Source organism: Trematomus bernacchii, unplaced genomic scaffold (assembly GCF_902827165.1).
Source record: "Trematomus bernacchii unplaced genomic scaffold, fTreBer1.1, whole genome shotgun sequence".
In the NCBI taxonomy this organism is placed as follows: domain Eukaryota; kingdom Metazoa; phylum Chordata; class Actinopteri; order Perciformes; family Nototheniidae; genus Trematomus; species Trematomus bernacchii.
Window position 1 is genome coordinate 3448022 of NW_022987828.1, and position 24438 is coordinate 3472459.

The 24438-nt window shown below is 41.0% G+C and overlaps 1 protein-coding gene across 2 annotated transcripts in view; it reads left to right on the plus strand.

The window, feature by feature from the left end:
• Positions 1 to 24438, plus strand: part of macrod2 (mono-ADP ribosylhydrolase 2) — a 396983-nt gene that overhangs the window by 290294 nt on the left and 82251 nt on the right. For both annotated transcript variants that reach the window (XM_034152126.1, XM_034152125.1), the window contains exons 7-8: positions 3305 to 3335; positions 19864 to 19937. In XM_034152126.1, coding sequence (XP_034008017.1) covers positions 3305 to 3335; positions 19864 to 19937 — 105 coding nt within the window. The remainder of the gene's footprint in view (positions 1 to 3304; positions 3336 to 19863; positions 19938 to 24438) is intronic.

Below are 24438 nucleotides of genomic sequence, written 5' to 3' on the forward strand. Positions count from 1 at the left end.
CAAAATAGCTTCTGAGGTGGCCTAAGGTTGATGGGAAAGGAAAAGAGAACAGTGAGGCTTGCTGCATCTGCTTCTGAAATCTGCTTTAGTTTTGCATTTAGTTTTAGGATTCCTGGCTTTGATGCAGTCAACTGCTTAAATGACTTTGGATTATTTGTTTTCTGTCTCTGAAAAGGCTCTGTTTTATTTATCATTTCTATTAGTCCTGACCGTCACGTCACTGCTCCTACTCTTTCTGTAAATGATTGCATTACTAAAGCAGGTGCTGCTGCAGTAAACAGCTACTGGTGTTCCCCTGCTCACCTTTACATAATATACATTTTATTTAACGGCTGAAGCTTTTAATTAAGCTAACAAAACTTGAAGCTTATATTTTTATATATAGCATGTGGGTATTTACTGAAATTGATTATCAGTGAGATGTATTATTTCTGCATAACTTAGTGGTATTTATTGCAGTGCATTGTGTCTCTGATTTATAGATGAAAAGGAGTTGCGTCTGCCAAAATGCTCTCTGGGCTTTACAGGTTTTATTGGATATATACTTATCTTCACTTTTTGCAATAACAGTCCTTTAAACAAGTAAATGACATCTGCGTTTGCCACAAAGGTGTCAGATCTTAACAGCATCCCGTTAAGTGATTACCTGATGCATTTCACACCCAAAGATCAATACTCTTTAATGGATCAGTCAGGAAACTAATAAAACAGGGTTTGATTGATTATCCTGATGGTGTGTCATTGCCACAGCCTGCAATGTTTTAAGTTGTAGCTGCCATCCGAGCAGAGGTTCAAGTTGAAGAGACTGACATGGCGGCCTTTCAGCTCAGAGAAGATAACGAGGCTTCTGGCTCAGGATCAGTTTGGCAGCCGAGACTGGCTGGAGGCGCTGACAGGAAATAATACTCTTGTCTGCAGATTAAATTCATTTGACTACTTATTATCACAAAGCCTCAAATAAAATCTTTCTTCTGAAGTTAATCTTAGTTCATGTAATGCAGCCAATTGTAGAATATGCATAATTTAGTTAAGGTGTTAGGATTCTCAATATAATAATACTAATACATTACATTTATAAATCACTTTTCTGAGTATAATCAAAGTCGCTTGTTTCAAATATGCTGCCAATGAGTCCATGGACAATCAGTACGCTTTTTGAAGCTCTGCATTTCTGTTGTGCAGTAATTAATTTAGACATCCTTTCGGGTTTTCAAATACAGAATTGTTTAAATCGGAAGTCCAACTTTCATATAGTTGTTATTTCTTTCTGTTAACATTGGTTTTGGTATATAAGATCATTTAGTGTGATCAGTCTCAATATGATCTGACTGTGTGTGTGCCATGGGCAGGGCTTGGCATAGGACTAAAAATGGCCATTCTTTTCCACGCTTCATCATCTGTGGTTTGTGTCAGACCCAGACTGTCTTTCCAGTCAACTGGAAAGGTCAAAGCTGCGGTAAAAGATTTAAATCATCCCAGAGAAGAAAGATTCACCTTGACAGGCGGAACCTGAAAACTGGTAAATAAGAATACAAACAGACTCATTCCTCTTGCATAAAGCAAGGACAAACAGACCATTTCATTTCAAGGCGGGTGTCTGAGATTGTGTTGCTTCAGAGGAAAAAGTCTAAATATTTTATTAGCCTTTATAGTCAATTATTAACTTTCAAAATGTGTGAATTATGTTTCTTTCTTCTCTCAGTTGAAAGACTCACAAAGCCCTTGTTTGTACAATCATCATACGAGCAGACGTGTTTTATCTTTCTCTTTCAGATCTATTAATTTAGTTTTTAGTTCTAAAACAAAGTGATCTTGGCAGGAATGCTAGCAACAGAATGTTTCGAAATACAACTTGACAGGGTCAGCGGGGCAAAACAAACTGTTGGGCTTCGTTTTGGCACGGGGAGAATTAGACATATGCAGCATGTTAGTCTCTGATGAATCTCGGTAGTGTTTTGTTGTTCTATATTCATCCAGTTGTTTGCTGCTGGTGGAAATGTTTTCCCTTTTTTTTCATTTGTCATTTTAATATATTAATGCTGTGGCCACCCCTTTTGATGAATGCAGGAACTAAAGCACGTATTCAGCGGCTTTTGAGGACAACTGGGACCTTTGAAAAAGATCTTTCCTCTTTACTGTTTATTAATATACTAAAAAAGATGAATGTGAAATAGGTAATCTTACAGCAAGGCCTATGTATCATAATGTATTTGCTCACAGAAGGAAAGAATAATGAAACTATTTTCAGCTATAAAGCCATGCCTGAATAATATGTCTGCTGCAAAGTGCTACAAAGCAAGAACTATTACAAGGTGGTTACTTTTTATAATCATCTTGGAAAAGACAGCCATAAATATACGTAGTTTTTTGCTCTTAAGTTTCTGAAAATATATATATTTATAATAAGCATTATGATTCTCTGAATGTCTGTTTTGTTTTCTGTATATGTCCCTTGTGGTTGTTGGGATATTATTGATTCCTGCTATTGATCCAAATGTGGCAACAATGACTTTGTTTTCTCTAGTTTTCTCATCATTTGAAAAAGCTGCCTCCTGCTGTTATGGCCTAGTTGTTTTCATATCCTGCTGAGTTTACACAGAATGAAAGCTGACTAGCTATCCAAATGAGTTAAATTAAGGACATCTTTTAAAAGGCTGAAGGACATTTTGTTGTGTGAAGCCGCCTCAGTCCTTGGTTTGGATCATTGGAAGAGAAAGTCTGTGTGTAAGTTAGGGCTGACGGCGACAGACAGGATCCATCGACCTCAATGGATATTCATATGCTGGAGGTTATTAAACAGCGAGCGCTACCAATTCACATGAGTCTGATCCAACATTCCCTCAAGCAACATATGCAAACTACCAGTGTTATGGACATCAAGTATGGGCATTAAGTACTAATTGGCCGTCTCGCTCATTGCTGCAACAGTGAATGATAGGGTTTCATAACAGTCCAACAGCCTCTTTTATGCAGCAGTGTGATCGTGATAATCGATCTAATGTGCAGAGGGGTGTTCGAGTCTCAGGATGAATTGGATGAGACAGTTTTGGAAGTCAAGAGAAGTACACTGTGTGTTGGGAGCTAGAGCATTGTTTTATAAAACAGTGGTACATTAGCATTGAAGGGATATGAACAAAGGGCACTGTGAATTGCTCCCCTTGGGAATGAACAAGAGAAGCAGGGAAGTAAACACATATTTAAAGCAAACAATAGGTGTGCTTCAATGGTTACACTGTAGTGCTGTTATGTCGTACTTATTCAACGGAATATGTTTTTACTTCTATTTCTGTCTTTTTCTGCACAGGCCTTCCCATGTATATCCACAGGCATCTATGGTAAGCATAATCTATCTTACTTTGTTTAACTGACTTGTTATCATCACATCATCCACACTCTGCAGACATTAACTCTGTGTACACACTGCTTGTTTCAAATATCCTCTCAGTGCCTGTGAATGCAACAATGAGCAAAATCAGGGAGTTGGCGCAGGCTTTGTCTTATGCAGAATGTTAAAACATAACAACAAATTCACCTTACACCATGATGCACACAGACACAAGCTTGTTTAGGTGAAGTAAATGTAGACCTGAACAATGCTTGTGCTCCCTCATGGGACCAGGCCTGATATGCAGCAAGGCATCGCTGGCAAGAAGTGAGTGTGCTAATTAGACAAAGTCACATTGAAAACATGCCAAACTTGGTGATGAAAACCGGCTTTGAAGTTATGATGGCAAAATATGTTGGATGCAGGGAGTTTATGGAATATAGTAAAACAGCATCTGCTGAGGAGAAATAATGATTTCCTCACCGTTCTGACATACTGCATACAGTATACACCATCCATTTAATAAGCTCTAATAATCACAGTCGGTGCCAAGTATGCAGGATTAATAAGTACATGCTAATTTGCATTTGCTGTCAATAAAACCCCGCCAGCAACAATATGGTCTAAATCTGAAGATGTGTTTTTATTTAAATATTTTCAAATTCCCAAGATGCCTATTTTGTGCATTACAGAGCTTTTGCCATTGTTCGTTTAAAGCCATACCTGAGCCAGTAGGTGTTAAACATAAACAGGGATGTGTAAATGCAGTCATCTCGTGAGAGTCGTTAGGTGCTGTGATCACTCTCCATGACCATATTACAGCCAACACAATGAAGACCATTTAACAAGACCAAGAGTTCCCTATAGTGCAAACACTGTTCCCACAAGATGTTCCTATGTACATATACAAGGTTGATAATGCATCTGGGCCTAATGAAAAACAATTCAAAAGTGGTTTCCTAAACACCAAAGGAACTTCTAAATGAACTGTTAATTCCCTATATGGGCTTATATCTCCATCTTCATGAAACAATGATAATATATCTCTAGAACACTGTGCTTCAGATACCCCCACTGAAGTCAGACAACATATTTGAATATATCTTACAACAGTGTAATTGTGTTGTTTGTTATCAACATTCAGATACCCATGGGATAATTTACTCTTTCAAATGTAGCAGGTTACTTTGTAAAACTGATTACAGACACAGTTAAGTTATCTAAAAGACTGACACTGATGAAGAGAGAATGCTGGTCTGTTTACGTCACATGCAGACATTTGCAGCTAAATTGCCAAATGCAGATGAACTAAAATCTATGAGGGGCCGTACAGGCCGTAATTCATACTGGTCCTCTCACACACAACAGGGTTTCCCACACATAGACTTTACTTGGGCGGGCCGCCCAGGTATATTAACGGCCGCCCAAGTATATTTCGCAACCTATTTAGTTTTTTTTTTTTTATCCGTCCGCGACCACGATCGATTAACTTGTGGACAATGATCCCTCGCTCTACGCCTCCTGTACCCAGGCCCGGACTGGCCATCAGGAGGACCGGGGGGTTTCCCGATGGCCTGGCCTGTTAAGTGGCCTGCTGGCCTGTTAAGTGGCCTGCTGGCCTGAGGATTTTTTGATTCCACTGCGCAAATGTGGGTCTGCCTCACACAGGGTGACTGGCTGTCTACATGATGTGGCCTGCCGACATGGCCACTGTCATACAGATCATACATCAGAGCCCTCGATTGGTCTCTGTGTGTCATTCAAGCTCGGGATAACTATAGCTCAGGTGAGGTTAAGGACTCTCTGAGTGTTTAGATAGTTAACTTAGTCGGGTCCAAAGGTGGATAGATCTGGGAACGGAGCGCTCTGGGGGGTCCAACGGCTCCGTGTGATCGCCTCTATACGATCATTTTGTGATAATGACGACGCAATAGCCCCGCCTCCCCCCACCTCTGCTGCTCACCCCCGCAAAAGTACACTGCACACTGAATTCAGATTATTTATCTTTATCTCGATATGGACGTAAACGCGAGTGAAGTCTAATCTGACAGGACGGAGACACGCAGCTCCTCCCGCTGTGATGCAGCGGGAGTCACACACTTCAAGTCAGATCATCACCCTTAGCTATTTTAATTACCTCTCAAACTACCTAAACTAGTTATAAATATGTTTATTTTTACTGTCGAGTCATCATTACTGGATCAGCTGCTGCATGAGACAGACACTGACGCTGTCAGAAGAGAGGAAAAAGAGACAGGCTCCGTGTATTTTATTATTATATATCATTATATAGAGTCGTTATTCATTTGTTTTAAAGCACAATAAATAACAAATAAGACCTTTGACCGGCACTTTTATAATTTTGTCCGCAAGATTTAAACTTTAACACACGTTGACCGGCGAAAAACTCTGCCCGGTTCCCTCGGCCCCCACCACGGAGAATAAACAGAAGTGCAGCCATGACAACCATTCTTCTTCGCTGCTTTTGTGGAGGAAGTTGCTGCTTTTGTGGAGGAAGTTACAGCGCCACGTACAGGCTCGGCATATGTACTGCAGCTTTTCCAGCGGTTGGATCTAAACGGAGCTGTCTCGTGTGGCAAGACACTATCCGGTGTATATTGCGTGTGGACGGAAGCTTTTTGGCGATTGCGTTTGCGTTAATCCTATGCGTTTTGCCGTATGCGTTCCCGTGGGGCCGGGGCCTAAGTTCTCAGTGGGTCTCAAACGGTTTGGACCACCATTTATGTAAACACATATTTCCATTTAAGGGGGTAGTGATTAGTAAAATATGCATGAATAAAAAAACTAACTAGGTCAAAAAAGGTAAGATACACTTTTAAAACTTGTTGAGAGCTAAAACTAGTCTTTGCTGGTGCCTCAAAGAGGAGACAGGTGAGGCTGATTCAGGAGCCCAGACACACTCACAACAATAAATGAACCAAAAATAAATAAATAAACAAGTTTCAGTGTTTTTTTATGTTGGATATGGTATGTTATTGGTTATGGCCATGATTTTAGGATTATTGAAATGTATACAGTTCTGTTTCATATGGGTGTTTCCATAGATCTAGTCTCTTTATTTTCCCCTCAAAATGCACCAGATTGATGCATTTAACTCCAAAATAAAATAAAAAATCTTATCGGGGGAGCATGCCCCCGGACCCCCCTAGAGGATTTGAGGTCCACCCCCACTTAAAATCACATGGATAGGTTCTTAAATACATTTACCATTTTTTTTAAATAGGAACCCATGTCCATATATTTATTTGTGGGTAGTAGATTTAAACTATAGGGCTATCACTACGGACAGCAACGCTGTAAATATTGACAAATAAATCCAGCAAAATGGAACAAAAGAAAACTGGTAGTGGCCTGGCTGGGTGTATAATTTCTGGCCTGAATTATTGTCTCGGTCTGGCCCTGGCTGTACCTGTTCGCTCTGCCATCGCGTGAAGGGTCTGTTAACGAGCGACCAACCGAAAGGTTGATGTTAATGTTGTTGCACTTCACAAAGGCACGTCACGTCACCTCGCCACGCACTCATATTATCATATTTCAATGCACACATTCATACATTGTCACTCACATATTTATACATTTTTCACTTACACATATATACATTTTGCTCTCATATTCATATATTTTAACGCTCATATTTATACATTTTGCTCTCATGCACATTCATTCAATGTTTACATTTAATATTATAAATAATATATGCATGTCTGAAGACAATATATGTATGCAAGAGAAGAATGCATGTATGTGTGAGATTGACTCAGAAGGTCGAGCGGGGCGGGCTCATGTTCAGAACTTCGGATTCAAATCAACATGATGGAGGGAGATGAATCCGTGTATCTTCGGACCATTTCTTTATTAAAAAAGTAAACGGAAGAGCGTCTGTGAGGCGTTTTTCGTTTGATTATGAATGTAACGTTTATATAGTGGAAGTGGAACTACACTGTTTTATCAAAACAAAAAAACTCTCGGAAGTGATTTCAAAACAAAAGCACTCGTTTGTTTGGAACGGTGATAATCAATAAACAAGGGGAAACAAGGTGAATTTAGCGATCACAACGAAAACGGCCAAGAAACACATTGAGCCCAGAAAAGGAATGTTATTAAGGGCTGTAAATATAATAAGCCTATGTCTAAAATGGACAACATTGTTAGGAGATGTAAACTATACAGCGATTCTGCACTGCAGTCACCTCAGCCGTCTCTCCACTTGGTTTTTTCAAATCAGCAGCTCTTTATTTTCTTTTTACAAATATCTTTTACCACAAGTTCTTTATAAAACTGACACTGTTGGACTCGGTACTAGTTTGACTGCTACCAAAAATAAAATGAATTACTTTTACTGTGTACTTTGTGAGTAATCCTCTGTCAAAGTCCCCTCCATAGTACATAATGCATGTTTTCTGCTGTATTTGATGAGTGATAAAAAGACAATTTTACCATTAGTTTTTAATGATATTGATACTGCTGGACTCAGTAGTCGTACACCTACTACCACAATACAATGAAGTAGCCTACGTCTAGTGTGTTTTTTGTTGTTGTCTTTTTGAGTAATCCTCTGTCAATGTCCCCTCCTGAGTACAAGAATGCATGTTTCTCTACTATTTTGAATAAGCGTTAAAACACCTTTCTTCATGAGATATTGTTGGACAGAGTATTTGAAGAGGATGGTAGACATGATATCAGCACAACTCCAGCAGCAGCATTTTACACCATGGAAAGTCTTTAGAGACTGGCCTGGATAGCTGGTCACAACTATCCTTCAGCACACTGACACACCCTGTCACTCTTGTTGGCCTCTTATGAAGCTGCTGTCTTTTAAAATATGATTATTTCTCTGCCGCTAGTTCGTTCCTCGCATAATAGAACATTTGCAAGTTGAACTGCTGGATATCTTCCCCAGCCTCAAGGAAACACAATAAAATAAATGGATTCATAATTTTTTTTAAATGATAAAAATGTATACATTAATAATGTTGTGTGCAAACATTTCAAATTTAAATACAAAAGGGAAAAAAAGTTTACTTTTGAAATGATTTCTCACAAAAACCTTTCTAAATGATAGTAAATTATTAAAAAGCGTTTAGTCAATATACGTTTTTCTGCCTAAAATAGTTGAAATTGAACGTAAACTATATCAAACACCACAACCCATTTTTGCCCGCTATTTAAATTGACTTTGGTTGAAGTTAATAACAATATTGATATTATATATAGATATATAGCATATCATTGATGCAGTCTTTCTGAACAGATAGTGCCTTAACTTGAATTTGAAAACACGTGGCAACTTTATTGATACAGCAGATTAAAAGATTTGTGGAAGGATAAATTCTTCATGGGCTTCAATGGCTCTATAGAGATAAAGGGCATAGATAGATAGATAGATAGATAGATAGATAGATAGATAAATAGATAGATACTTCATTCATCCCGAATTGTGAAATGTGTGGAAACAAGTATAAACTTAATAACATTAAATACAAATGAAAGCAATAGACAGGAATATATGCATATATAGTAGAAAGGACACAATGAATATTATAACATTTAATGTAGCCTTACTATGAAGGCTGACCTAAATACGGTGCTTTTCTACAGATTACCATACCACTGCACTGGTAAGGTAAAACTAGGCCGATTAATAAGATGTGAAGTGCTTTGTAACTTTGACCCCCTTGACTGAATACACAAAAAAAAATGAAGAAATAGTTATCTCTGGGCTGCTTCGCTGCCAGCTGCTCCCCCCGGGACCCGAAAGTGGCGGACAGTTTGTCTCAAAACTCCGTGTGTGTAAAAAGACGATCCACAAGCAGAGATTTGAGATCCACAAGCAGAAATGTGAGATCCACAAGCGCATTTTTGATCGACAAATACAAAATGCATTCACAAATGCCTGATCGAAAGTTGTAAATGTTAAAGAGATATTCAAAGATCTTTTTTTTTATTTGTAAAAATATTTGGTGTATTTGCAGATCCGTTTTACATTTGCAAATGTATTTGTGAGTTTGCAAATCTTTTAAATGCATTTGTGGATGGTGTTTTACATTTACAAATCACATTTTTACACACCAATTCTTTTTATGTTCACACAAATAAATAAATGAGACATATCTAAGCCCATAGCAGTCCGTCATTTTGACAGATTAGATCAAACTCGGAACAGCGCCAAAGTTTCCCCGCAGCGAGGCTCCGGTGTTATGCATGCCCGCCAAAAAGGAAATTATACCGTTTCCAAACCCAACTTTGCCGTACAAATCCTTGAAATGTCTGTGAGTTTTGGCTTTACGCTGTGCGCGCTCCCGCGAGGTGCAGTGGGCATGCATGACACGGTGCTAACAGTTCACGAACGTGCTCTTCCCCCCCCTGCTGCCACCGAGCTGGAAGTTCCAGAGCTAGCTCAGGCTAAGAAGCTAAGCTAAATACAAAAATACATGAAAAGTTATATGTTAGGTGTGTAGGGTTACAGACTGCTTAAAGGGGACCTATCATGCAAAATGCACTTTTGTACGTCTTTTATACATGAATATGTGTCCCTGGTGTTCCAGGGAACTCACCAAGTGTCAGAAAACACAACCCTCTCTATTTTCCTCCATACCCAAATCTCTAAAAAAGGGGCTGCAACGGATCTGATAAAAACTGATCCAGATTTGAACACTGTCCTGACGTCAGGACGGTGGCGCTACAGCTAGTGGGCCAACTCTCCACCTATCAGGGGAATGTGGGGTTGGGCCACGGCCGGCCATTGCCGCTCGAAAGCGCTGGAGACGCTGTAGTACATATGCCAGGCCTGTAAGTGGCGCTGTAGTCTGTATACCAAGTTACTGCGTGGCACTTTTTTGTTTTGATAAAACAGTGTAGTTCCACTTCCACTATATAAACGTTACATTCATAATCAAACGAAAAACGCCTCACAGACGCTCTTCCGTTTACTTTTTTAATAAAGAAAAGCAAATAGTCCGAAGATACACGGATTCATCTCCCTCCATCATGTTGATTTGAATCCGAAGTTCTGAACATGAGCCCGCCCCGCTCGACCTTCTGAGCCAATCACAGCGCGATAATGACCTGCCTTCCGTTTCAACTATACTCCTTCCGTTTCCACTATACTTTCTCTCACACATACATGCATTCTTCTCTTGCATACATATATTGTCTTCAGACATGCATATATTATTTATAATATTAAATGTAAACATTGAATGAATGTGCATGAGAGCAAAATGTATAAATATGAGCGTTAAAATATATGAATATGAGAGCAAAATGTATATATGTGTAAGTGAAAAGTGTATAAATATGTGAGTGACAATATATGAATGTGTGCATTGAAATATGATAATATGAGAGTAAAATGTATAAATGTGTGAGTGTAAATATATATATGTGTGTGAGAGTGAAAATGTATGTATGTAAAAGGAGAATGTATGTGTGTAAGAGTGAAAATATATGTATGTAAAAGGAGAATGTATGTGTGTGAGAGGACCAGTATGAATTACGGCCTGTACGGCCCCTCGTAAAAATCTTCACTAGTGGTGATTATTTTTATTTTGACAAACATCATGCATGATGTTCTACCTCTGTATGGTTACAAGCAGGTCTCATTGTGTGATGCAGCTACAGTAGCCAATCACAGCCTGACACGAATCAAAACTGTAAAAGTCAAAAATCAGTGGAGGTTGAGCACCTGGTTCTTTGTGCATTTCAGCTACACATGTCTGCAGTGCCAAATATGTCTTAGAATGCAAAAGAAAGTGTCATCTGCTGAAGATAATATATTGGTTATAGAAACACATTTATAAATTCAATAATGCACTCTTTATACCACAAGTCAAAAAAGGCATTCAGCTTAAACAGTGCCTATCACAACACAACACAATCCCAACAACTAGGCATATATGTGAATAGACAAGCCAGATGTCTCATAATCTACTATTATATTATTAGATTCCTATTATGTAAATGTATGTATTAGTTTTTCTCTCATTTGTTACTGCATGAGTATACAGACTATTCAAAATACAATAACTTATCAGCCATAAGGAAACAACAAAAAGAGTATTTTTTCATCTACCTTACAACAGTTTTTCTCTGAAATGTCACAACAAAGGATTCAATTTCCTTCCTAAGTTATTACTCTTCTTTCTTTATCCACCCTGCTTCATGACTAACAGGCAGCTGTCCCAAAGTACACACTGTAACGTCCCCACACACTCACTGATTACCAAATGACATATTATAGATAAAGTCAAACCAACGCTATTGATGTGCTTATTAATCCAGCCATAAACAGCTGTAACAAGAAACATCTTGGCATAAAGTATCTATCACATTATTAAAATCCACGGTGCGGAATAAATAAATAGCTAATTATTGTGCACTTTGTTAGGAGGCTGTCCAATCAATAGATAAAACATACAGCTGCAAGCCTATACTATATGAAGACACCCACACTATATCACTATATGCATATAATCATACTCTGAGCTCAATAGAAGAACTCTTCACTCTAGCAATATTTTACATTTTCCACCAATCACTTTTGTAATTCACACATTTGAATGCATAACTCCTCATAATTTCCTCTCACTATCTCACCTGCAATATTTCTGCCACCTGTCTATGCACACATAACAAGATGGATATTACTGATTTATTAATGATAAGAGGGGCAAACATTTCTTTCCCACTCTTCTCTTATTCTGTCTTATCTCTTCCATCCTTTCTGGTTATTTTATTGCGAATTTTAGAGTCAGTGATGATACATTTAGCAGTCATTTCTGCAAGACGCACTTCTCTTCATTTCCTGTTTTGCTTTGGAAATTCCTACCACACATTCTGCATACATCTGAACGGGCTGTATGCTGCATTGCCTCTCGTTTCTGTTGTTTTGCACAAAACTTTGTGTGGACCCCTAGTCAAATCAAGTTACGTCTATTGAATTTGTTAAGCTAAATATGTCAAATCATACGTTTACTTTAAAGGACTGCAATCTAGACAGCATCTAACACCTTTCATTCCTAGACCCCTTACCCAGTTTTATAAAGGGAACATTAGGACTCAGTAATATAACTCAAAGGTTCAACAAAACACAATTTCAACGTGTTTCTAAAACAATAACTTGTACTTTGACAGGTTGAAATAAAATATAATTTGAATTAAGTATTAATTGTAATTAATTAATTGATACATGCAGACACATTTAAACATGTATATGTGGCATTTTAGAGCAAAACGGCTCTAGTGTACTGACACAAGGGCAGGAGAGAGGGTCCCTGTTTGCACTGTACGGTGCTTTTTGCTGTTCTCTCTGGTGTCATGTGCTGCATTGCCAGTAGGAGCCCATTGTAGCGCAGCCCCTCACATCAAAGGGGTATGCAGCAGAGGGGGGAATCGGGAGGGGGGGGGGGGGATTAAAAAGCCTGTTCAATAAATGGCTTAGCGCTTAGAGCTTCCAATGACTGCATCTCCACAGAACAATACAGCTGATTAAGACTGGAGATCTTCACACAGCAGAGGGCAAATAGAGGAGGGACTTTCAGAGGAACTACAGTTTAGAACAGCGGTGTGGTGTTACTCTGTACGACTCCTCCCTGTGCCCCTTGAGTACCTTGTCAACCGTTTTGACATGTTCTCTACATTTTAGATAACCTTTAAGGTCAACTTCCATTTCAGCAATGTAAACAACCGCTTTTTAGTGTGAAACATCTTCCTGATCTCTCTATCTCTGTCTCTTTTGTATCTCTCTGTAGAATACACACAAATATAGCCTAGCATAGTTTTATGAGTGCACACGGTCATGTACCAAGGTGCTATACTTATGCACTTGACTTATTTCCACACTCAAAATGCAGTTTAGAAAAACAAATCCTGTGCTCCCAACATTGTGACAGAGAGGAATCAGGAACAAGTTATCCAAGGCCTTTGTGGAGAGAAAAATAGATTTGTCAGGGAAGCTAATGCTAATTGACACTCTCTCTCACGCCTCCATATTCCAGGAGACTCAGTCACCAATTGACAGATGATGGCAGAACAGGGAGGTTGGGTGTAGCAGGGTTGCGCAGGGGGTACCTTAGACGCTTGGAAAGAAAAATGAGGGCTCACACTGCGCTGACAGTCCAATCCCTCAGTCCGACCCATTAGCCACAACAGAATTTCTGCACGGATAGTGTATCGGAGGTACCACCCATAAACAAACTGGTGCCCACCGTGGGCCACGAGGTCACCTGGCATGATAGAGGTTATTAAGTGCCGCTCCTGTTTGCACATCAATCACAGCCATGAGACCCGGGTTTAAATGGATTATTCCTTCGAAAGAGGAGGCACCTCTCAATGTCCCACAAGATCAGTGCCAAGAGTCCAACTACCTAGACCATGAGAGGTCATATTGTCTTTTTATGTTTCCCTTTCTCCTCCTTCATCCCTTCCATAGATTCTCTTGTGGTCTTTTTTTCATCCCACAAGTCTGTTTCCATCTCATAGTATGCACTCACACAGGCTGAGCTACTTGTTAAACCTTGTGTAACCTAACACACATAAATACAAATCCCATTCTAAGATGTACTGTGGACAATTCAGCCTTGTGCAGCATCTTATCTATTGCTGGAAGAGCACTTTTCTTGTAATGAGCTGTACAGTTTAGAGAGCGTCTGCTTTGATCAATCTTAGCATGGACCAGAGAACTCAATGAGAGAATGCAACAGCAAGGACATGAACATTACGTCTACAACTTACCTGCATTACAAGCATTTATATCCCTATCAAAACAATCGTAGGCCCTGAACATGGCAATACCACTTCTCAGGATAAATATCTTCCTGTAGACCGCTCACCCTCAACCTTTGGCTCATCTGTCTCTGTGACGGATCTAAGGATTGTTGACAGAGGAGTATTTGGACCGACTGGTGGCTGTGTGAGATATGCGGATGTAATATGTAATCCACCCAAGCTCTGCTGGTATGTCCCTGCTGCCTTTCTACAGTACTGTCCAGATCAAAGGTGTCAAGCTGCTATTTTTTCTATTCCAGCCAGCATCATACTCTGGCTCTCTCATCCCTGTCTAGGATTAAGAAGGTTGGAGACATTCATGGCACCTTATCTCTCGGCAGTGATGGCTCGCTGCTGGCTTGCCAGAGATGGCCGGGGCAATCCCCCCCTCTCTTAAAACCTCAGGTTTACTACAGGGAGCTTAGCCCAGCTGGGTTAGGAATTTCAAGGTACATAGGAGCACCGTGCTGTATCAGTGGGTAGCAGAGTGTGTGCTCAGAGGGAACCGGAGCTGCGTAGCCCATTTAACTGCAGTCACACAGCGTGCATTGTACTCAACACTAGCCTTGCTCTACCATTTTCATGGATGATAAGCCAAATGTATAAATACTTGTAACTCTAAGGACAATACATTTTTAGGCCTTCGAGAAACTTGTTTGATCATTAAACCTTCACATATCAAACACTCCTCAGGATGTTTTTAAAAACGTGTAATGGTAAATTTAGCATGTAGGACAAAGCATGGCCTCGCCTATATGGAATGTTTCCAAGAAAGGTCATCATCTGTTGTGCCACGGAGGCTGCTCTCTTTCTTCCCACCTCTTTTTCTGCCTGTCTTCCTCTCAAAGCACCCTCCCATCCCTCTTTGTCTCTGTCTCCTTCTGCGGGCTGCAAAGTCGGTCATGGTCACAGCACTGCCGTGTCCCAGTGTTGGCGTAGGAAGGAGCTCGGGGCCATTTGACACCCACGCTTTGGCGCCTAGAGTCCTGGGGCAGAACTCTGTCCTCCACCCCAGGTCACCTCACCTCTCCTCTGGGCACTGATGGGGTGACAACCCTCTTTCCCTCCTCACTTTCCAGATGAATACACAGGACTGCTGCCCTCAACTAGAGCAGCCCTCCACTGTGCTGCACTTAATGATTTCCTCCTGCTGCCTAAACCACAATCAACTAATCTATTCTGTATTACATAGTGCGTAAATGATTCCTCTCTGCCTGCAAGTTATAGAAGGGCAGACGTCTCTTTCTAGGCCATCACATTTTATTGTAAGGAACATGTCTTATGTATAATATATGTCCTAATCTACAAATGTAAAAGTAAATCTAATAACATTTGTAATACCTTTCACCGTCAGATAAACACAGACATTTCATGTTTTTGTTGGTGCCCTTTTGTATTTTCTATGTTTACAGTATGTCATATCAACACCCATAAGGATTTTACTAGTGCGAGACAAACCCAGCCTTGGGCTCTATGCTGCTTCAAGGTGGACAGCTCATCAAAATGAATGACGAGTGTTGAAATGTGAACTTGACCAACAGAAGCTGAGGGACAGCAAAGTGGGAGCAACTGTACAATTCTTGCCTCAAGGGGAGAAAAGCTGTACTTTGTTGCTGTACAAAGAAAGTGCTATGTGCTGAAAAGAAAATATAAAAACAAGAACACTAGAAATTCTAAAGCCCTAAAATAACAGCATGTTGTGGAATCCTCTTCACAATATAAGCTCACTCAGGAAAAACAAAACTGGTGTGGTCTGCACTATGCTGGAGCCTACCCATATATTTGCAAACAAAGTACGGGGATGAATCATCGCACTGACGTGAATTCAACTTGTTGACTTGGCTCCACTCGTTTTATCAGGGGATGCAGCTTCTTCTCACTCCTTCTCACCAGAGCAAAACACCTGAGCTACACAGGTTTGTTGTGAAAGTTAACTCTGTGAATGTAGGATATGTAATGTTGCATACTGGCAGAAGAGAGAACAATGGGCTTGCTAGTTTTTAAAGCAATAAATCCATGCAAAGAATGCACAATGTTATTATTTAACCTGGTCGATAATTAAGGCAGAGCTGTATGTGATGTAACATGGGAGCTGTTTAATTATGAATTCATTGTTCTACCTTTGTAACTTCCAAATCAGTTCCTTTCCTCTGGTTTCTAGTTTTGTATGAGTCTGATAAAACCAAGTTCCTCAAAAGTCACCTAGGTTCTTGCACAAGTGTTCATAAAAGTGTTTTACATATGCGTACGAGAAGGGCCAGAAACTCTGTCTCCTGGTTGCATCAGAGATTAGAGTCGGCTCTCGTTTTCTTCATATTAACAAAGGTCCTACATGCCCAAGATCATAGGAATAAAATATTTGAATTCTGTTTTAAGATGAAACTCCTCTCCCGCTTAAATCACTGGGCTGATGCAGGGACATGGATAAAAATGTACCTTTCATTTAAAAGGAAATGAAGCCAAGTCATCGTTCTCATAGAATTTGATCATGCTTTTTAATTGTGGCATAAAATGAGTCAAAAGAAGAATACTAAAGGAAAAGTCCTGCCTTGCAGTCTTCTCAGGTCAGACTCAGTCTTTATCTTACTAAATGTACTATGCTCACTACATTTGTTGTGGTCACTGAACCTTTAACTACTGTATTGGTCAACATCACTGGATGTACTATGCAAATCGTGTGAGCCCACTGTTCCCCTGTTACCCTTTGTCCACATGGCACGTGCCGAAGTCCCTGTTCCCCTCTCTGTCTGGATGCTGCACTCTGTCCAGTGATGAAGTAGAGGAACCTTCAGCAGAAATAACAGTGCACCACCTGAGTCCTCATCAGCGGCGCTGCGCTGCACATTTCCCATCAGTGCGCCTCACTAAGACAAATCTCCCTGAGCCGGCCATATTCCCAGCATAGAAGAGAGCCGAGCCAAGCAGAGCAGAGACCCTGGAGGGCCCACCACCACTGCGCCTGACGCCAGCTCTCCACCTTCTGACAGATTAGCCTTCACTGAACCCTCCGCACAGCAAATGGAGCAAAAGAGAATGAGGAGGAGGCGTTGAGGGGGGGAAGATGTAGAAGTAAAACACTGGACTTTTTCATTTTGTGTGTACTTGAGCATGAAAAATAACCAGCCCACTCAATCCTACGTTTTCCAGCTAGTGGATTTTGCACTTCCAACTGAGAATCCTGTGGCCAAGAGATGTGATTGAAGTGATGTTTCAGGGTTTTTATTGTAGCTGTTTTGAAACATATAAACATAGTTGACCCAGCTGACAGGGACAGAGTGGCACAGAGAGGAGAGGTAAAGGTAGTGGATGCTGTGAAGGAGACAAATGATGAGAGAGATCAGCCGATGCACTCAAACGGCTGCTGTTGACCTTGGGCCGATGATGTTCAAGACGAGCAGAGTTCCTCTAGCAGACTGCCCCGAGGTGCACTGACCCCTTTTTCCAGCTTTCAATCTAGGTCTCTTTATGTCATCTCTTTTCCAACATTTGTTTATCATCCTACTTTCCTGTTATCTTCTTCACTGGTCCTATAGCTCACCTCTTTTCACCTCTCTCCCTCTCCGTTCAGCTCTGCTATGATTAATAGGAATAGCTCTCAAATCAATAGAGCATGTGTAGAAACTCCACACTGAATAGATTAAATGGACTCAACAAATTCCACCCACTGCTTATGACCAGTTAGACCAGAATGTCCTAATATCATGTGCCTGTTTTCAGCTCACTTTAGGTGACACAGTAAGAGCACAAAGACGGGTCCTGACTTCTTAAGATAATGCGCTCATCTATTCCATTTGTTTATGTGCTTACTTCCCGACACCTCTCCCGTTGTGTGTGCTCTTCCTAAACAGCTGGTGCTATCTCTGTGGATGTATATTTCTCAGCTTTCTCGTCTTCCGCACATCTGTTTGCCTATGGTACTTGACGTGTGAGTTGGAGTGTCGGTACACCTGCATACGTGTGCAAACGGATTTTAAAAAAGGAAACGTCATCAGACAAAGTGATATCGCTGTAAAGGTTAAGTGTGTTTGGGGAGACAAGAGGAGTCAGGTGACCTGCAAACTGATTTGGCATGCTGGATTAGGTTCTGAGCACACAGCTCTGGGGGCAGCTTTTGAAGGGCAGGAGCCGTGAACGGGCCACGCACTGTCTGCAGACACTAACAGAGCACCATAGGAGCAGACTGGCTTTCACTGCTCGCTGGTATGCTCCTCACATCCCGCTCCACACAGGGCTTTAACAGCATCTCAGCCAGAGCTCGGCAGCACTTCAGCCCGTCTAACTCAACCACTCCTGTCAGGCTGAGAAGGGGGAGGAGAAGAAAACCAGAAAGAGAGACACATCAATGGTAGTCAGATACAGTAAGTGAGGGTAGTGGGAGTAAAGCTTCGTACAGTATATCTTGACTGTCAAGGCAGTTGATTCAAAGCATTTACAGAAAAGTTATTGAGAGGCTTTGACAGCGGGGGGGGGTCTGGGTGAGAGATGAAAGAAATCAGGAAATGTAAGGCTTGATCTTGGTGGCTTTTCATTTTCTTTTCATCCTACTTAAAGGGTAGAGGTCGTCACAGTGGTTGTAAGCCTGTTTCATAGGTCATAGAATGTTAAAGTTGTGTCAATGACCCAGGAAAAGAAAAATATTTGAGAATGTGACCCATGCAATAACCAACAGGCAACAACTGTGGCATGGCCCTTGTATCTGTTGATGTGGGTTGAAATTGAGGTCTTGACCTCTGTCGTTAGAGGAAGACGGTGCCTGCTGCAACCTGCGGCCCCTTATGGAGTTCAGAGGTGAGAATATGGTGGAGATTGCCGTTTTAAATCATGAGCCAGGTCAATTTGGAGTCAGGACTCAAAAGTATGGGCTATGTTTGTTTGTTGGCTTCCGGGCTTATCTTTGCATAGGACAGGCACTGTAAAGGTTGTAGCTGTGAAGCAACTTTAAACTAGCTCGACAGACCTGTGCACTTTAGGTGACACGCTTCAGAGTAAAATGCTCAAACTCAACAATAATCACTTCAAAATGAAAACAACTGAAACACTACTTGGTGACGGAGTAGAAGATTGTCAGTGCTTTTAGTAATGGCTTATATACTCTCCAACTGAAGCAAGCCTGGCTGAACGCCTTTTATAGTCAATAGCTCACTCTAAGTGTTGGCTCTTGGGAAGTTCTCTTCAGTGAAATGATCTTGAGATCAGCATCCAGCAGAGTCCTCCCTCTGTTGGCCTTATTAAAAATTAATCCAATTGCAATGTGTGTTTAGATCGATACATTGTGTTAACAGTTTGTGGCCCTTCTCAGCAGGTACGAGTAATAAATGCAATAGTAAGCCACATTGCTTTTCAGCCTCACTAGCTTTACTATATATTCCATCTGGCAAACTGCTAACATAGGATAGTGTGAATGATCACACATGTGTCATTTTCCACCTAAAGACAAAACAAATCAATTGTACCTGAGGTGGTAATTAGTGAGGGTGTGATGAATATATTTTGTACTTTGCATCTACACTTTTTAACCCTGGTATGAGTCTGTGTGTGTTTACCCATCACTGTTCATCACACGACAGTTTATCAGACAGCTGGTGTCATCTAGCAGAGACAAGCAGCTTGTGCTTCTTTCCATTGATTTAGTAGAAATACTGTTACCTATGGAGATATCGGTTTGTCTGTCTGTTCGCCTGTCTGTTTTTGTCTCCCTCTTGTATTTGCATGTTGGATACTACTGGTATTGACACAGTGTTTCTCTCCTATAGGTTTTCCGAATGAGCCTGCAGCTGACATCGCTCTCAAAACAGTAAAGAGCTGGATCGACGAGAATCCTGATATGGTAGGGTAATGCATGTTCAAAACAAATGGCTGTCAATCTCAAGCCATCTATCCTTTTGTGCAGGGAATGCTTTCGCTGAATGCTTTGGTGTGAGGGGAGATTATTGGACCACAGCAGAACACTAATTATTATGCATCCCATATCAGACAGACATCTCATCCACCTGCGCCGCTTGATCACTGAGCCAGTGAGAAAAACCAATAATGTGTGTGCTTTACAAAACTACTACTTTATTCTATCTGTGGCCTTGATGTTAGGCTACACCTAATGATCAAAGATAACTCTGAGATAACGCCTTTAAAATTGTCTCATATTTTGTGTTTCACCCAGGGTGCTTAAACCTTTATATGTGCCTGTATTGTAACAAGTCAGCACTAATTAAGCAGGTGCAACTCCATGTGAAGCTGTTATTATGACCAAATTATAGCCAGAACTAATTCCAATACAAGCAATTATGAGGTGTATACACAGAGCATTTACAGCTTCATTATCACAAGTGAAAAACATTCACAATTAAAAAAAGCGTATTTATCACCTTGAGTTGTTTTCATTAACAGTTTGTGATGATATAATTGTGTACAGGAGGCTGTTTGTGCATCAGTTTGTGTGTCAGAGAGTGATGGTAACCTTCGGGGGTCATTTCTGTTTACTGTGACCCTGGTTAAGTCTGTCACTGTGGATTGAGGTGTTTTATAAAGCTCACAGCTTGATGTGCTACCCTCAGCTGGTGTTATGGATGTTTTCAGCCCAATGACTGTGAGCTGCTGGATAACTTTGCAGTCGAGGTGCTATGTTAGCGACACTTGTTCACTGCCTGATGATTTCTGTAACATTTCTGTGGGGAATCCATCAACACAGGTTGTATATCTTATTGCTCACTGTAAATAACCAGCTAATGTGAAAAGCTGACTTTTGTTGTTGTTTTGTTTCACATCAAGGATTGTTTTCTTGCTGTACGGAGGCTGCACAGCTGCACATAAGAGATGCATTGACTGATAGCTATCTGTGGTGTAGGTATTTCAATTGTAAAATATTACAATTCATGGAGAGGGGTAGACGTCTATGGAGGCTTCCCTGAACACTGTTTGGCAAAGCTCAGCAAGCACAAGCAGTGGATCCTCCACTCTAGCTATACCAAGAGAAAGTAAGCTTTTAACAAGATCAGAGAGAATAAAGTGATACATTTTACCCAGAAGCACAGCAGTATTACATCGGAAAGTCTTCCAATCAAACTGCGGCAACAACATGCACTGAAGCAGGAGGTCTTCCCCTCACCGTTGCTCAGTGCGTAGTTGCTCTTGGCGCATCCCGAAACGGATTTTGTTTTGCAAGTAATTATCGCTGTTCAATTTCAACCAGACAGAAAATAAGATTCTAATATTTAAAGGTCCCATATTATGCAAAATGTACTTTTTCATGTCTTTTATACATAAATATGTGTCCCTTCTGTGTTAAGAGATTAGGATAGTTTCTGGAAAAAATATTATTTCTCTTTTTGTCCTGATCCATCTATTTAAAAACCTGTCAGAAAATTAGCTGATCAGAATTTGGCCACTTTGTGATGTCACCATGTTTTTTGGGTTGTGCAACCATTAGGCCAGGGGTCGGCAATCTTTTTGTGCCATTTAAAAAAAAAATGTGATCAGTGTGCCAAATCCACATTAAGATCACTATGACTCGCGCATGCATGCACGCACATGCACGGTTGTGGCATGACCACTTAAACAGAAAGATATGGACACAAGATGTGTGCAAATGTATTTAGTATCCTATCCATGTGAACATGATTTAAGTAGGGGGTGGACCTAACCTCCTCTAGGGGGGTCCGGGGGCATGCACCCCCGGGAAGATTTATTTTTTTATATTGAAGTCAAAAGCATCAATCTGGTGGACTTTGAGAGCAACATTAAGAGATCTATGGATACATCTTTCAACACCCATATGAAACAGAACTGTAAACAGATTTTCTTTTTCTTTATGAATATTTTACAAATCACTCTCCTTTTAAAGTGTATTCTTGTTTATTAATATAAATAACAACTTTTTGTTACTGTCATATAGTATTTTTTACCTGTTTTTCATTTATTCTCTTATTTTTTTATAACTATAATGATAAAGGTGTGCCTTTACCTCACTGAGCTGAGGTTATCAGCCTCTCAGTCTGTCAGGAGAGAGCTCTCTTCCACCTGGTAGTAGAAAAAGCTCCTTATATTCGTTAGCATAGCTAGCTAACCAGATGCAATAATCCCCGGTACCGCTCTCTCGCTCGCTCGCTCACACAAAATACGCTTGTGCCACACACACACACAGCCGAGCTTGAGTGACACATAAAGACCCAGAAGTAGTTGTACTGTAATGTAGCATATTATTTTCGATGGTGTTATTGACTGTATGATCAGTATGTCAGATGAACAGATCGCCACTGGGCTTACAACTAAAGACACAGCCACGCAAAAACTGAGGCATGTGTACGGCTCCTTATGTGTACTGCAATTTTTGAAGTGCTGGAGCGTCGTTCCGGCAGCACTACACCACGTGATGACTTTACGCTCGTGTTGTGTTCAAGGAACCTGTCCTTGGCCAGGAAAAACAGGCAGTCGCTTGTTTAATTCTGTTGCGGTCTAGATTTCTTTAATTTTTTGTTTCCTTCTGCGCTGCGTTGCGTGCATGGCTTCTTTCTGCAGGTAACGGGGAGACGCGCTCTGGTGGCGGTCTCTTTCAGGATCCGAAAATAAAATTTAAATATTTTGCACACTTATTCCACTTATTCCTAGTGTGCCACTGGTTACGGTACCGCGTGCCAATGGTGGCACGCGTGCCTAGGGTTGCCGACCCCTGCATTAGGCAATAACCAACCTAGGTAACACCCGCACCTTATCACCTGAGTCTCCTCCTCGAGCAACATTGTGAGTTTTTTAAACCAAACAACTCGCAGAGTTGGGAGTAGCAGCTCATTTGTATTTAAAGCTACAGACAAAGAATCAGCACTTTTGAAACAGGGCTGAAACAGAGGGGTTTATGGGATGCTACAATGCATGATCTGTTTGGTATTCCCGCCAAACACTTCAGAGGCATAGTTTGTATATATCTGAGACCTATAATATATTGTTGAAAAGAGTATAATAGGGGACCTTTAAGTAGAATTAAAACAAATGGCTGTTACAGTTTCATAGTGCCTAAAGTTACAGCATGTTGTTTTTTTATGTTTAGAGTGTTTTATTGCACATTCAATGTTAAGACAAATGCCACGTGCTTTGTCTGATATGTTTAGAAAAGCAATTCATCACCGCAGCATTTATTCGATTGACCAACCCAGTGTCAACATGATTGATAACTGACATGATTCTGTTTCAGGCTTCGTGTCAAAATTATGAGCCGACTGCATGTTTTATACAGAGCTTACACTCATTAAACACAGGTGGAATATAAGCCTTGAATGTACTGCACAATATTGAGCAGGTTGTTGTACACGTTGTTTTCTCTCTTCAAAGGCGGTGAAAGAGATGAGATATGGTGCGCTCCTCCATCAAAAGGCTCTCAGAAGTTCAGCATTGCTACAGTGGCTCATATAACACAGATTGCAACCAGCTTTCCAAAGATAAAGGGAGAATGAGAGGTTTGAAGCCCAGTTTATCATGCATGGAACAATAGGCCTAGATTGCTCCGTTCGCTCACCTCCAGCTCTGCTCCCGGCCCCGAGGAGCCTGTGTTGTGGGCGTCCGCAGAGACGAGTAATTTCAGGGCCATGATAAGCGCTCTGCTTTGGGGAAGATACTGCGCAATTGTGGCTGAATTTTAGTACAATGGGCTGGCTGTGGATCTATCACACTGGGATGGTAGAGTACAGGCTGTAGCCCCAAAACGCAACCCAGCTTTTCCTGTGTTTCTGTGTTAGTTATTCACAGGGGTGGAAAGTAATCAAGTACATTCCCTCAACTACTGTACTCGAGTATTTCCATTTTGTGCTACTGCATGATTCTACATTTCAGAGGCTTGTACTTTTTACCCTTAAAGGTCCCATGACATGCTTTTCTGGTTATTACCCGTCCCCTTGTGTGTTATGTAGCTTTTTATGCATGTAAACGGTCTGCAAAGTCACAAACCCTCAAAGTACACCCTGTAGCGAGTAAAACTCTAACACAGAAAATACCTGTCTATGCTGCCCCAGAACGCCTCGCCTCTTTTCCCATAATTTTCTTCCTGGTCATAGTGACGTAACGGTCATAGTGACGTAACGGCTCCTCACACACACACACACACACTCACTCAGCCTTATCTTTTCTCAGCCGCGGCTCCGTGGATTGCCGTGTGTGCTCAGGCTGAGTTCAGCGGTGTCTCGCAGACCCCACGCAGCAACCAGGAAACGACACCAGTAATACAGCTCACTCTGTCCGCTCCTCGAGCCTCAAAGGGCGGAGCAGCAAGCCCCGCAACGTCCCGCCAACGCGGCACCCAGACCCCACGCAGCATTCTCATCTGTTTGTCATTACTAGTGTCATTT